Source organism: Octopus bimaculoides, chromosome 2, assembly GCF_046866305.1.
Source record: "Octopus bimaculoides isolate indiv1 chromosome 2, ASM4686630v1, whole genome shotgun sequence".
Lineage (NCBI taxonomy): Eukaryota > Metazoa > Mollusca > Cephalopoda > Octopoda > Octopodidae > Octopus > Octopus bimaculoides.
Genome location: NC_142929.1, coordinates 185246316 through 185260209, shown reverse-complemented (window position 1 = coordinate 185260209; position 13894 = coordinate 185246316). Strand labels below are relative to the sequence as shown.

The 13894-nt window shown below is 37.9% G+C and overlaps 1 protein-coding gene across 9 annotated transcripts in view; it reads left to right on the top strand.

Annotated features, from left to right (window-relative positions):
• LOC106881487 (uncharacterized) overlaps positions 1–13894 on the top strand; it is a 378451-nt gene that overhangs the window by 294841 nt on the left and 69716 nt on the right. For all 9 annotated transcript variants that reach the window (XM_089348179.1, XM_089348176.1, XM_089348175.1 and 6 more), the window contains one exon: positions 12146–12256. In XM_089348179.1, coding sequence (XP_089204305.1) covers positions 12146–12256 — 111 coding nt within the window. The remainder of the gene's footprint in view (positions 1–12145; positions 12257–13894) is intronic.

Genomic DNA, 13894 nt, shown 5'->3' with positions numbered 1-13894 from the left:
CAGCAGAGGCTATTGTAATTTTAGTAGAAAATGCAAAGCAAGGAGACAACACATGTAGAATAGAGGATAGAGGGTGTCTGTGAATGAGTTTATGCCAGTCAGTCAGGTGTTCTTAGTCTGGATGTACTCTAGAGAGTCTGTGAATGTAGCAGTAAAATCCTCCCAGATGGGGGAAATGAATTCCATCATGGGCTTCAGCTGAGCTTAGTAGAATGTCAATAACTGTTGGGAGCTGAAGTATTTTCTGAACCTGAAGTGAAGGGGTAGTCATTGGGATGTGGTGTAAGCTATGTTAAGGAGGTGCTTTTACCAGGAGAGATACTAGGTGACATTGAGGCCCAACATTGAGAGCAGCCATAAAGGTTCTAACTGCATGCTGCTCATGATGTTTTCATGAAAGAGTAGTGTTTGTACTTTTTGCTGTTGGAAGATAAGTTTGGCATATCTCTATCAGCAATTGCCTTTTTGATCACTTTTAAGGTTCATGGAATCAGTGGAGGTCTTGTGTGGTGACTAGATTGCAAGTAGATAATTTCTGGTTGGAGAAGATAAAGAATCGTGAAGGGTAGTATCATGTGTGCAAGAGTGGACATTGTTGGATGTGATGGTAAATAAGTCATTGATATGTATAAGAGGAAGGGAGTTGGGGACAAAACTGAAACTTGGGTATTCCTGAGTTGATGAAATGAAGAATGGAAAGGGCTTTCTCAACAATTGCTGCAATAGTGAGATCAGATAGGAAGCTACCAATCCAAAAGATGAGAGACAGAAAGCACCCGTATCCCTGGATTTTCAATAGGAGATTTGCATGCCATATATGGTTGAAAGCTTTGCTGATAATGTTGAGGCTGACAAAATTGCTTTCACCAAATTTCAATAAGAGGGATGCTCAGTTGTTAGTGATATAAGGAAGTAGATCACCTGTGGATCTAGTTTTATGGGAACTGTACTGGTAGTCATTAAAGAAAATGAGTGAGAGAAAGAGAAAGAAAGAGAGAGGTGGGAATTTAGATGCAGTACATCATTACAAACAACAATCTCCATTACTTAAGAAATATAACTAGTGAGTGTTAATAGGTGACAGCAGGTCTGAGGTGGTTACCTTTGTTAGGAGTGGGATACACTAGATTGTGTTACCAAGGACCATGGTATATCCCTGGAGAGTAGAAGATATTAAAAAGACATTGAATGGTGTAGTCCCAATTAATTGTTTAGTGGTTCTGTAGTGCTTGTGTAATGGTGGTTATGTTGTGGTCATGTAGTGGTACTTAGGGTCTGCGTGATGGCTATGTGGTGGTTGTGTAGTGATAGTTTTAAGCATCTAACTGATTAGTTGGTATGTTTGAAAGAAGGTTAATTGGCAGACGTTTCTGATTGGTTGGTTGGACTACACACACACATATATGTATATATATATATATATGTATATATATATATATATATATATATATATATATATATATATATATATATATATATATATATATATATATATATATATATATATATGTATATATATGTATATATATATATGTACACACACACACACACACAGTGTTTTAGTGTGCAATCATTTGTGTACTTTGTGTTGCGGTGCTTGAGGTTGTTTCAGAGATGAGTGGTTAGTTTTGATTGGTGGTTGTCTAAATTGTTGCTATGATGGCAGAGAAAGGTTGTCCTTTGGAATCAACCATCCTTCTGTCAAAAAGAATCAGGTTGATTGGCAGAATTAGAAGAATCTGACATTTTGGATTGTCTTCAGCAAGTCAAAGAGAAGAACACTGCCATCTCCCAGAATCTATGATTCATGATTTTTCCTCTTAAGTTAACTCAAGGATAAGAGCAAGAAATCTCCATAGAGGGGGGGGGGGAGCTGGGGGATAGGGTGGTGGTGGTGAGGAGAGGAATCGAAGAAGGAGAAGATGTGGCAACAACAAGTATAGCAACAGAAGCAACAGCAACAAGAACGAGGACAACAACGACTGCAACGAAATGAATGAAATGAAAAATAAAAGCAGAATTGACAGCAACACATAGGAAGGAACAAAGAAAATATTTAAGGGGAAAGTTACGACTTTCAGTTTTACTGATCACCATCAATACCATCACTGCCACACCACACTATTACCATCAATGCCGTAATTGACACACTCCCTCTGCCACTACCACCCCTATTATAATCTTCATCATCATCATCATCATCATCGTCGTCATCATCTCTACTACCACCGTGTTTAACAGGTTATCTGGTTTAATGTCTCCATCATCAACACCATATTGTTGGGGGTAGTTTTTTAATCGAGTTCACTCAGTCCACAAACTCTCTAGCCATTTTTCTGTAGAGACTGAGGTACAAATGTGGCTGTGTGGCTAAGTTTGCTTCCCCACACATGGTTCTGAGTTCAGTTCTACTGCATGGCACGTTAGCAAATGTTATCTTACTATAGCCCTGGGCTGACCAAAGCCTTATAAGTGGTTTTGGTTGACAGAAACTAAAAGCCCATTCTCTGTGAGTATGTGTGTTTGTGTGAGAGAGAGAGAGAGAGAGAGAGAGAGAGAGAGAGAGAGAGAGAGAGAGAGAGAGAAAGACAGAGAGTATATATATGTGTGTGTGTGTGTGTGTGTTAGAAGGCATGTGGCCTAGTGGTTAGGGTATTGCATTCATGATCATGACCACAAGATTCTGGGTTCAATTCCTGCACTGGGCAGTGTTTTGTGTTCTTGAGCAAAACACAATTTTGTTTTTCATATCCCAATCCACTCAACTGTAAATGAATAACTCCTGCAACAGTCTAGCTTTCTTATCAAGAGGAATATCAGTCCACTTGCCTTGCCAGTGGGATGGCATCATTCGAAAGGTAAAACGATGCGAAGTGCATTGTGACCAGCAATGTATAACAACATCCGATAGGCTGGTCAGTCACATGGTTACATGATATGTATATATGTATGTGTGTGTGAGTGTGTGTTTTTCATCATCATCATCATTATCATCATAATTTAACAGCCATTGTCCATGCTGACATGGGTTAGATGGTTTGACCAAGGCTGGTAAGCTGGAAGGCTGCACCAGACTCCAGTCTGATTTGGCATGGTTTTCTACGGCTGGATGCTCTTCCTGATGCCAACCACTCTGAGAGTGTAATGGGTGCTTTTATGTGCTGCTGGCACGGGTGCCATTTTGCGTGACACCAGTATCTGTCATGACTGTGATTTTGCTCGGCTTGACGAGTCTTCTCAAGCATGACATAATGCCAAAGGTCTCGCTCATTGCCTGTGTGAGGCCCAACACTCAAAAGGAATTCAGCCACTTTGCCTGCATGAGGCCCAATGCTCAAAAGGAACTCAACCACTTTGTCTTCACGAGGCCCAATGCTCCAAAGGAACTCTCCCACTTTGCCTCCGTGAGGCCATGTGTGTGTATTTGAATGTATACGTATAAGTGTGAGAATGAGCATTTTGTATTTCCTTGTCTTGATATTACGTGAATTGTTGTAAATAAATGCCATTTATCTCAAGTATTCAAGATGAACATCAACCACCATAATCTCACTATCTACTTAATCAAACATTCGACTATTTGTCATCAAAAGTGATGGAAATTCCATCATAGCAAGCTATTCTAGCACTAAACGCAATAGCAAGGTCTCTACTAGGTTGCTCAACCTGCTAGAAATAGTAACCAAATCATTCTCTACCATTTTTAATTTGAAGTCAATTATTAACAGACGGAATGGTTATTGTTAGAAATATCTTTGGTCATAGCTCTGCTTGATCTAAGTTAATCCAAAGCTGAACAACAACAGCAAAGATTGATACCCAACTGGTTTCCAGTTTGGCCATGAATGGCCAAATTTTCAAAGACTTACCTCTCATTCATCTAACTCCCATTGTATTGAACACACTAGTGAATGACATTCTTAGAAGCATGACAAATTCTAAAGCAAATTTTAAAACTTCCCTTTCTATATGTTTTTAAAATGTTTTAATAAAATTTAAATCCAACGCTATATTTCATTGCTGGCATTATTTTGAAAAACTGACTATTCCAGAAGTAGATTGTATTTTTTTCATATGCATAATTTTGTCTGTGAATCATCTCCACAGAAAATAACAGCAATATTAAAAATAGCTCAGTACTCAACTGTCAAAATTAGCATATTCATAGCTTAATGTATATTTTAGGACAAAATATAGTCAATCAAAACCATTCATACATACACACACACATATACATACATACATACATACATACATACATACATACATGCTCTTTTACTCTTTCACTGTTTCACTTGTTTTAGTCATCTGACTCTGGCCATGCTGGAGCAATGCCTTTAGTTGAAAAAATCAACCCTAGGACTTATTCTTTGTAAGCCTAGTACTTATTCCATCAGTCTCTTTTGCCGAACCATTAAGTTATGTGTGTGTGTGTGTGTGTGTGTGTGTGTGTGTGTGTGTGTTCTTGTACTCATTTCAGCCATGTAGCTGCAGTCATATATATATATATATATATATATATATATATATAAAGAGAGAGAGAGAGGGGGGGAGAGGGAGGGAGGAGAGTGTTAAGTCTAAACTTGGCAGTTAGCATGAAAGGAAGAGAAAACATGGTATTCCACTCAAAATTAAAAGTATTTTAAAATTCGAAAAATATCAACTAGATTATGGCTGGGAGACAACTGTTCACTCAATGTAGCCACTCTCTGCTTCATCAGGGCTTCAAGACAGCTCTGGAACCTGGTGCATGCATTCCTGCATTCCTCACTGTGACTCTGGAAACATCTTTGAACACCTCCTTGATCTTGGTCACCAGCATGGCCTTACTGTTGTGTTGCAGGCAGAGCAGTTGATGTCTTTTGAAATTGCACCCCGTACATTGTAATCCATGGGATTATAATCAGTGGAACTGATGAAGTCAGGGGCTGGTAAAGTCATGAAAATTCTCTGATAGCTGCTCCTGACTCTCATGGCAAGGAGCTGAATCCTGCTGCCACACATATGGCCTTCAAGTGGCAACCATTTCCATCCAGAGTTTGACCACAGTCTCCAGTAGCTTCACAAAGGTGTCTGAATTGAGCCTAAGGCTCTGTTCAAAAATTTGAAGTGGCATCACATCACCCTTACTAAGGTGACATTACAGTGTGGGGGAAAATGGTTTTCATGATACAACGGGACATGACATAGGCAGTAGGCAGGTTACCGGTTCTGGGTGTTGTACAAGTGATCCTAGCAGAAGTTCTTTTCATCTGAGAAAAACCGGGTCATCTCTGACTCCACAGGATCCCTCAGCTTGTTCAAAGTCTCTTTGCTTTTCATCAAGCAGTACTTCTGGGCCTTGGTTGTCAGAATTTGTTTCTTGTACCTCGTGCATGAGTCCTCCTTTAAGGCCAGCTTCATGATGTCAATAGCATTACCCATCTCTCTCACCAAAGTCCAAATTCCCTTTCTTGGATCTTCCATCACTTTGTCTTGCAATTCTTGGATGAATTCTGGCTTGCAGACACAGTCAGAACATCTGCTGTATCCCTTCCTGCTGGCCATGGTTTCATAGTCTTCATTGCATAGCTCTCCATATCACATCTTACAGACTTTACAGTGTTCACAGAGCATTGAATAGCAGTCATAACATTGACATTTTGATACTCGAGTGCGAATCATCATGATAGAGGTAACTCTTTTCCAATATCCAGATGGCTTCCAGTACTCCATGTCAGTTAACTTTTTCTCAACTACAACTTTAATCCTTATGCTCTCCAGTGCTGTTGACTGTTCACCAATACATTAAGCTGTTCCTGAAAAAGAAATGTATATATATATATATATATATATATATATATATAGAGAGAGAGAGAGAGAGAGATATACAAATCAAAATAGTTTGATTCAAACTCCTTGGTACTCTGAGTTTCAAGTGTGATGCTAATCTTCAGCCAATGGTATGTACACACACACACACACGTACGTACGTATATATATGTATAATTGCTACAAGGCAAAAAAGAGAGACAAAAGTAAGTACTGAATACTGGACTCTTCAAAGCTCATGAATCATTACTCTGAGTTTCTCACTTCCTTCTGAAAGTTATGGACCACAGAAGAAAGAAACCAATACATATCATAAAGCATTCAGGAAATAATTGAATATCATGACAAGTTTGGCTTGTCTTGATATTGAAATTCAATGTTAATTGAGAACATAAAGCAACTCTGCTATTTATATAGACAGTGAGAAGAGATAAGAAAAGTTTGAGTGGTTTAGAATATGCATTTGAAAAATGAAAATAAAGAAGCAACATAAATAGATGCAGAAGATGCATGTATGGTGTGTAGAAAAGTATGGTCCAGAAGAGGTTTGTAAATGGATAGAAGAAAAAAAAGTGATATGCTGGCAACGATATAAGAAAATTTAATTGAAAATGTATGAAGCATGCAAGAGGAATAAAGATGAGTTACAAGAAAAACAGCTTCTTTGACCTGTTCGCATATAAAGCAGCCAGATGTGGTCTCTTATACCTACCCTGTTATGTCATTCTAAAAGTAAACATCATTGACATCTCAGAGATACGAGATGATGCTTGATTAATTCCAAACAATGTAAATAAATAAGCATTACATTTGACAGATAATTTGAATGCCGAAGGGTTAAAGAAGAATTTTTCAGGAATGGAGATAAGAAGCATGGTAGAATATGAATGTGGGAATTAATAATTTTCCTTTATTTATAAGTGCATATGGCATTATTCATTTGGGGTCGCAAATTTGATAAAAACTCAGATCTTAAATTCAGACCTTTCAAATTTTGAAATCAATAACCACATACAGATGGCAGCTGAGTTTTTACCAAAATCTTTTATGTCTGTATGAGAGTGTAAAAAAAACTGACCAGGTTATTCTAAATGTATGTGTGCTTTGATAAAGCTGAGGTGAATTTCCAGTCTGGTTGATAAAAGAATGCCGATGCTGATAAAGACAAGCCTATACACACACATGCACGCACACACACACACATGTACACGCATACATGCGCGCATGCACATACACACACACATACACACACACACACACACACATACACACACACACACATTAATTGAAGTGTGCAGTGTGAGAGCAGTTGCCATATTTCATTCCATAACTGCCATCTCTGAAGAGCACAGGGTTACATAATCGGGATGTTACCTAACACTTTATTGAACTCCTAGTGTGAAACCAGTTGGTATGGTTGGCCATAATATATGTATAACACTGTACACTTCGATTAATATACCCACTCTATTGACAAATTTACAAGTGCATATTTTTTCAGACCTATGGATTCTTAGACAGCTATATATATATATGTATATGTGCATGTATATATATATATATATATATATATATATATATATATATATATACACACACACACATGCACATGTGTAATCATTGTTTCATGTCTGCTTTTCTGCATTAGCATGGATCGAGTAGGAATTTTTGAGACAGTGTTTATGGTCAGGGACTTTGCTAGCAGTAACCTTTTTTTATTCACCTAAAATCACATTTATTTACACAAATAAAACCAATGCTCCTGAGAACTAGTAGCGACCTCTATTGGCAAAAATAATTTGGTAAATTTTGAAAATTTGTATAATGATTTCTCATTCTGTACTCTTCGTTGCCTACAATTTTATCAAATACATGAACTTTACTAAATATATATATATAAACTGTGTTTATTTTTTGCTTGTGTTTTCACAGTCTGTTAGTTAATCTGTTACACTTAAACTATAATAAATGTTTTGGTAAATTTCCTTATTCTAGAAGTCTAAAAGCCAGTTACAAATTATTGTTAAAATGTTCGTTTTTGTTGCTATTTCTGTCATCTTCTTTTCTTGTAGAGTTCCTATGAATTTGGGCTAACCTCGTATGATGTTGGGTATTTCACTTCTCTATGACACCCCTTACTTTGTTTTGTTATCTCTGTGGTCATGTATTATGCAAATTAGTGCTCCTGTTCTTTCTTGGTTGATGTTGTTGTTGTTGTCATTATTGTAGTTGTTGTTGTCGTTTGTTTCCATTCCTACATCATGACTAGTTTAGTTTTTACTTTGTGATTTATTTCCCCACCCTGACCAACTTGAACCACTTGTCTCCAAGTACAGTTCTCAGTTTTGTGTAGAGGTAGACTCTTAAAGTTTATTTATTTCATGTTTCCTGTTACTTAAACACAACAGTTCCCTTGGTGTATCTTTTAACAGTCTTCAGGTTCTGATTGCCTCTTTGGTTTGGATATCATTTCTACCTAGCACATGCATATATGCACCCACATGCACACACACTCTAACACAAATGCACACAGACATATACGTACATACACTTACACGACATAGTACAGGCATGTATACACAGAAACAGAAATAAATCAGTTACTCACAACCCATGCACAGAACCTTTTACTACACAAACACACAAATCTTTTCTACAGATGCACACAAGTGGATATCCTCACATATACAATGTGAAACACCGGAAGATGGCCAGAAAATACACCAACCAAAACAGTGTAAAACAATGACCAAACTGTTGACTTTTTTTGTGACCTTCGTGTTGTCTCCACCTTGAACAGTCAACACCTCCATTTGATATTGTGTTCTCACTGTATGCTCTCCACTTCACACATCTAGTTTAGCCTACCATGTGATACCATTAAACCCTAGTGACATTCAATGAGTAGTCTGCTAATGTCCATGGTTTTATTGACATGTTACCTCCATGTGAAATATTGTAGTTCACCGACTAACCTGTAATGCCTGGCAAACATATTGTAATGTTTGATGAAGTTGTAATGACAAACATGTTTAAAAGAGTTGTACTATTTGAAAATTGAATGCTTCTTTGGCATGTTGTCATGTTTGATATAGTTGTAATGTTTGACAAACATTTTAATAACAGAATCATGTTTAATGTTTGACAAACATGCTTGACAGACCTGTTTTTATAATTTATATCATTTGGCCAAAAGAGAAGGGCAATGCCATGGGCTTTTGGTGGCACTCCCCTATTGCTGAGATTGATGTGGGTGATGGTCAACTGTTACTTGTACAGGAGGGAAAATGAGGACAGAGATGTATTTTGAGAGTTGCAGTTATGGAGAAGAAAGATTGTATTTTGTTTGTGCTTAGTATGGGGTTATAGTGAGAGAAACTTCAATAAGGTTGAAGGCTAGAGTGATACACAGCTTTGCTTGTTCAGAGACTCAAAAACTGCCGAAGTTGTGGTTGAACAAACAGACAGATAGACAATGAACATATATGTTAGTAATTTGTTTTCAGTGTTGGTAAGGGATGATTTTCCCAACTCGTCAGATCCTTTTGGTGGGATGAGACATTGTATCAGCACCATCACAAAAGAATGAGTGACTGAACAGACTTGAAAGTATCTTCTAATCCTAAATGGGAAACCTGTGGAGGCGCGTGGCATAGTGGTTAAGGTGTCAGCACCATGATCGTAAGATTGTGGTTTCGATTCCTGGACCGAGCGACGCGTTGTGTTCTTGAGCAAAACACTTCATTTCATGTTGTTCCAGTCCACTCAGCTTGCAAAAATGAGTAACACTGCGATGGACTGGCGTCCCGTCCAGCTGGGGTACACATAAGCCATTGAAACTGGGCCCATGAGCCTGACTAGACTTTAAAAGGGCGCATTTATTTATTTATTATAAAGGAGAAACCTATATTGTGTGAAACTCTTTTGTCTGTTATAGATATGGGATCAGCATAAACCTTTCTATCTGCTATAGATATAGGATTAACATGAGAAGTTGTGTGATGTTCAACATTTTGGAGAGGATGGAGTGGATCTACCATATCTACCATACTCAACAGATATTTAGTAAACTAAAATTGTTACATAGCTAAGAGTTCTTGCTAATTTTTTAACAAACCACAAGAATCCATAATAGTCTTTATGAAACTTCACTTTAGTTTCCATAAAGGTGTGCAGCATTGATCTGTAGATATTTTGGGGGTATGGAAAGAATTGGACTCCAGCTATAAGTCAATATGTCATTATCAGTGTCATTGCCTGGGTATGGAAAGAATTGGACTCCAGCTATAAGTCAATATGTCATTATCAGTGTCATTGCCTGTAGATGAGAGATACACCACCTGGTAGTAACTATGTATGGCCAGGTGGACAGTTATGACATACCACCAGCTCATAGGACTCAATTTATAGCTAGGTGAGCGATTAACAGTGTTAACCCCAGCCAGACATACTACAGTGCTGCTCACAAAATATGAACCATTAACTTCTCATTTTTGTCTGCTACCACTAACCATTGACCTCTCCTTTTGGCTGATGTGGCAACCATTGACCTTTGTCTCTTGTCTACTAAATGACCCATCGACATTTCATTTTGTCTGCTACTCCAACCACTCAGTTGCTAACCTCACCCCACAATCGGTTTCCAAGTCCATTATACAAATGTCCTTCTCCTCCTCCTCCTCCTCCTCCTCCACATTATCATCATCATCATCATCACCACCATCATTATCAGCAACAGGTCAATGGCAGAGTCTCTGCATGGTCATTTGATCTTTTAGAAATAGCAGCCAAGCCTTCCTCGTATTGATTGCACTGTTGTCTTAATAAACCAATGACATATTGGATAATGTATTCCTAGATACATTGTGCCTGTGTAAAGGACAGGAGAGTGCCATCTGGAAGATATTATATTAAATCATAGGTCTACTTGATCAAAATCAATAAAAATAACTGCACCATCATCATCACTACCAGCGTCATCACTGAGCCACCTCTACCATCACCACCACCACCACCACCACCACCACCACCACCACCACCATCACCATCACCATCACCATCACAACCTTTATCATAACCACCTCCACTACCTCCACCATTATCATTACCTTTATCACAACCATCAGCACCAGCACCATCACATTCACCATCACCATTATAGAAAAAATAAGTACTAGTTGTATATTAGGTTAATTCATTCTTCTTTAAAAATCTGTAGACTTCTGCTTAATTATTATTATTATTATTATTATTATTATTATTATTATCATTATTATCATTATAAGGTGGTGAGCTGGCAGAATTGTTAGCACGCCTGTTGCTATGTTCTGCATTCAAATTCTGCCGAGGTCGACTTTGCCTTTCATACCTTCGGGGTCGATAAATTAAGTACCAGTTGTTGCATACTGGGGTCAGTCTTATTGACTCATCTCCTCCCTCAAAATTGCTGCCCTTGTGGCAAAATTTGAAACCATTATTATTATCATCATCATCATCATCATCATTATTATTATTATTATTATTGCTGTTGTTGTTGTTATAACTGGGGTAACATTCTCAGCTCATGATAACCCCTCCAGGGGTGGTAATGTAGTTAGCCAGGTTTGCCCCATTATGTGTTCAAGAGACAAAACTGTTCTTCAAACACTCTGTTCAGTGCAGGATGGATCTGGCTAAGAGCCCACCACCTTTCTTTGGTCAAGAAGAGCAAGTAATTTCCTACTCTCTGGTGGCAATGGCAAAAGTGATTGTATCATGGATAGAACCGAAAGGACTAAAAACTGACACCTTCGGCCAAACCTTCATCATCAGCTTCTTCAGTCTCCAACTGGAGAGGAAAGTGAGGCTAGAAAGGAGAGGTGCTACACTCCAGCGAATTTGCTGAAAGATGAGTGAGGGCAGTGAACAAGGCCTGAGTGAATGGTGTTTCATATGAGCATGTATCTGTTGGCTGGAGTACCCAGTGAGGAGAGGGCATTTACTGTTTGGCAGTTCTAGTAATCCCGAATCTGAGGAGTTCCTTGATTGTGTCCCCACCTTCAATCAGATAATTGTCTCCAGCTAAGTGGGATGTCTCATTACATACCTTTCATGCCATTTTTTTCCATACCTGTTTTTCTTTTTCTTATGATTTCTATATAAACCTCTTCTATTGATATTTCTGTAATTTCTTTTCCTTGTGATGTTCCATCCTTCTATTATCTTTCTGGCAAATAAACAATACAGTTATTGTTGTTATTATTATTATTATTATTATTTATTATTACTGTTATTGAGTGAGAGAGCAGCGTATGCCATCAAAGTGACACTGGGGTTATTATTATTGTTTTTGCAGAGAAGGATTTGGTTGAGAGCAAGAAGAAAACAACAGCATTAGGGAAACTCTTTCGGAATATGGGTCTTCGTAAATCTGGCAGGAACAAGTTCTCCTATAAACAGCATCAAGGTAAGAATATGTTAAGTACAGCTGAATATCTGTGCATACACAAACATACCTAGATGTATATGTTCATATATACATATGTATACATATATGTATGTATATATGTATATGGTGCACACATATGAATGTGCATGTATCAGTGTGTGGCTGTCTATGTATATATAGTGTATGTGTGTGTATGCATATGTGTGTATATAAATTTGTGTGCTTGTACATTTGTATGTTTGTGTATATATATATATATATATATATATACTTACATATGTATATATATATATATATCATCATCAGCATCATCGTTGTAGTTGTTTAACATCTACTTTCCATGCTGGCATGGGTTGGATGGTTTGATTATCTGATCTAGTAAGGTTTCTACATCTGGATGACCTTCCTAACACCAATCACTCTGAGAGAGTAGTGGGTGCTTTTTACATGCCACTGGCATGGGGGCCAGTCAGGCAGCACTGGTGTCGACCTTGCTCGAATGGTGCTTTTTACATGATATTTACACACATACAAATGCACAGCACACAAATATTTACACACACACACACACACTTATATATACATACAGCCACTCAGTGATACATGCATATATATATATATGTGTGCACCCTCGTGGATATAAATTCATTCGTATAAATACATATTCATTTAAATTTGTGTGTGTTTAGAAGGCCATGTGTGTGTATGCAAGTATGTAGACATGATTGGAGAAAATGTCATTTGAAGTTCTCAAGAATGTGGATACTTATAAATATACATGAATCACTTGTTTATTACACACAAACTTTCTAATTTATATACACAATCTACACGCTTGAGACCTTGATGTAATAAATACTAATTGCAAATTTTAAAATTACAAATTGTAAACATAAAATAAACTACTTAATTAAATACCAACAAATCAAAACATAAATCAATAAAACAAAATTTAATTACCACTCTTCCTCCTCTTCTTCTTTTTATCTCCTTCCAATTGAAAATCTCAGCATTGAAACTATGAACTGGTGCCATCATTTACCAATTCCAAAGCCCTGTTGCAATGGAATTCCTCTCTCTCTCACCCCTTCACCGTGTCCTACTGTATAGTACTGTGATCTGGTTCAATTCCTGAGAGGAAAATCAACAATTTATCATGTTCCATGTTCCCTTTTTATTCTTCCATCTCACTCCCTACTCCCACTCATGCAACCATTCAACTCTCCTCTCCCACCATCTGTGTCTGGGATGTCTGGGGTGTCTGGGGTTTCCTCCACTTCAAAAAAAAAAAAATCACAACTCATCATTTCTGTCTTGATGAATTACATTCCTAACCTTCCTGTTGCTATGGGACCTGATACCTCACCATTCTGCTCCTCCTGCAGAACCTCCCACCACCATTCATTCTGACCCAGCTTCATCCTTTCTATTGTTTCTCCCTCATTCTCTCTCATGCTTTCTACCTTCCTGCTTTGCCACTCTTGTGTTCAACCATTCATGCAGTCAGATGTCCCATCTAACCCTGCCCCTGTCTCTCACAATCCAATGCTGTCAACCAAGACTAACAGCAACAGCAACAGCAGGGGCTGTAACAAAGAGCCCTAAAAATCTTTATTTAGGGCTCAGCTCCTCTATTGACCAGTAACAAGCAAAGCT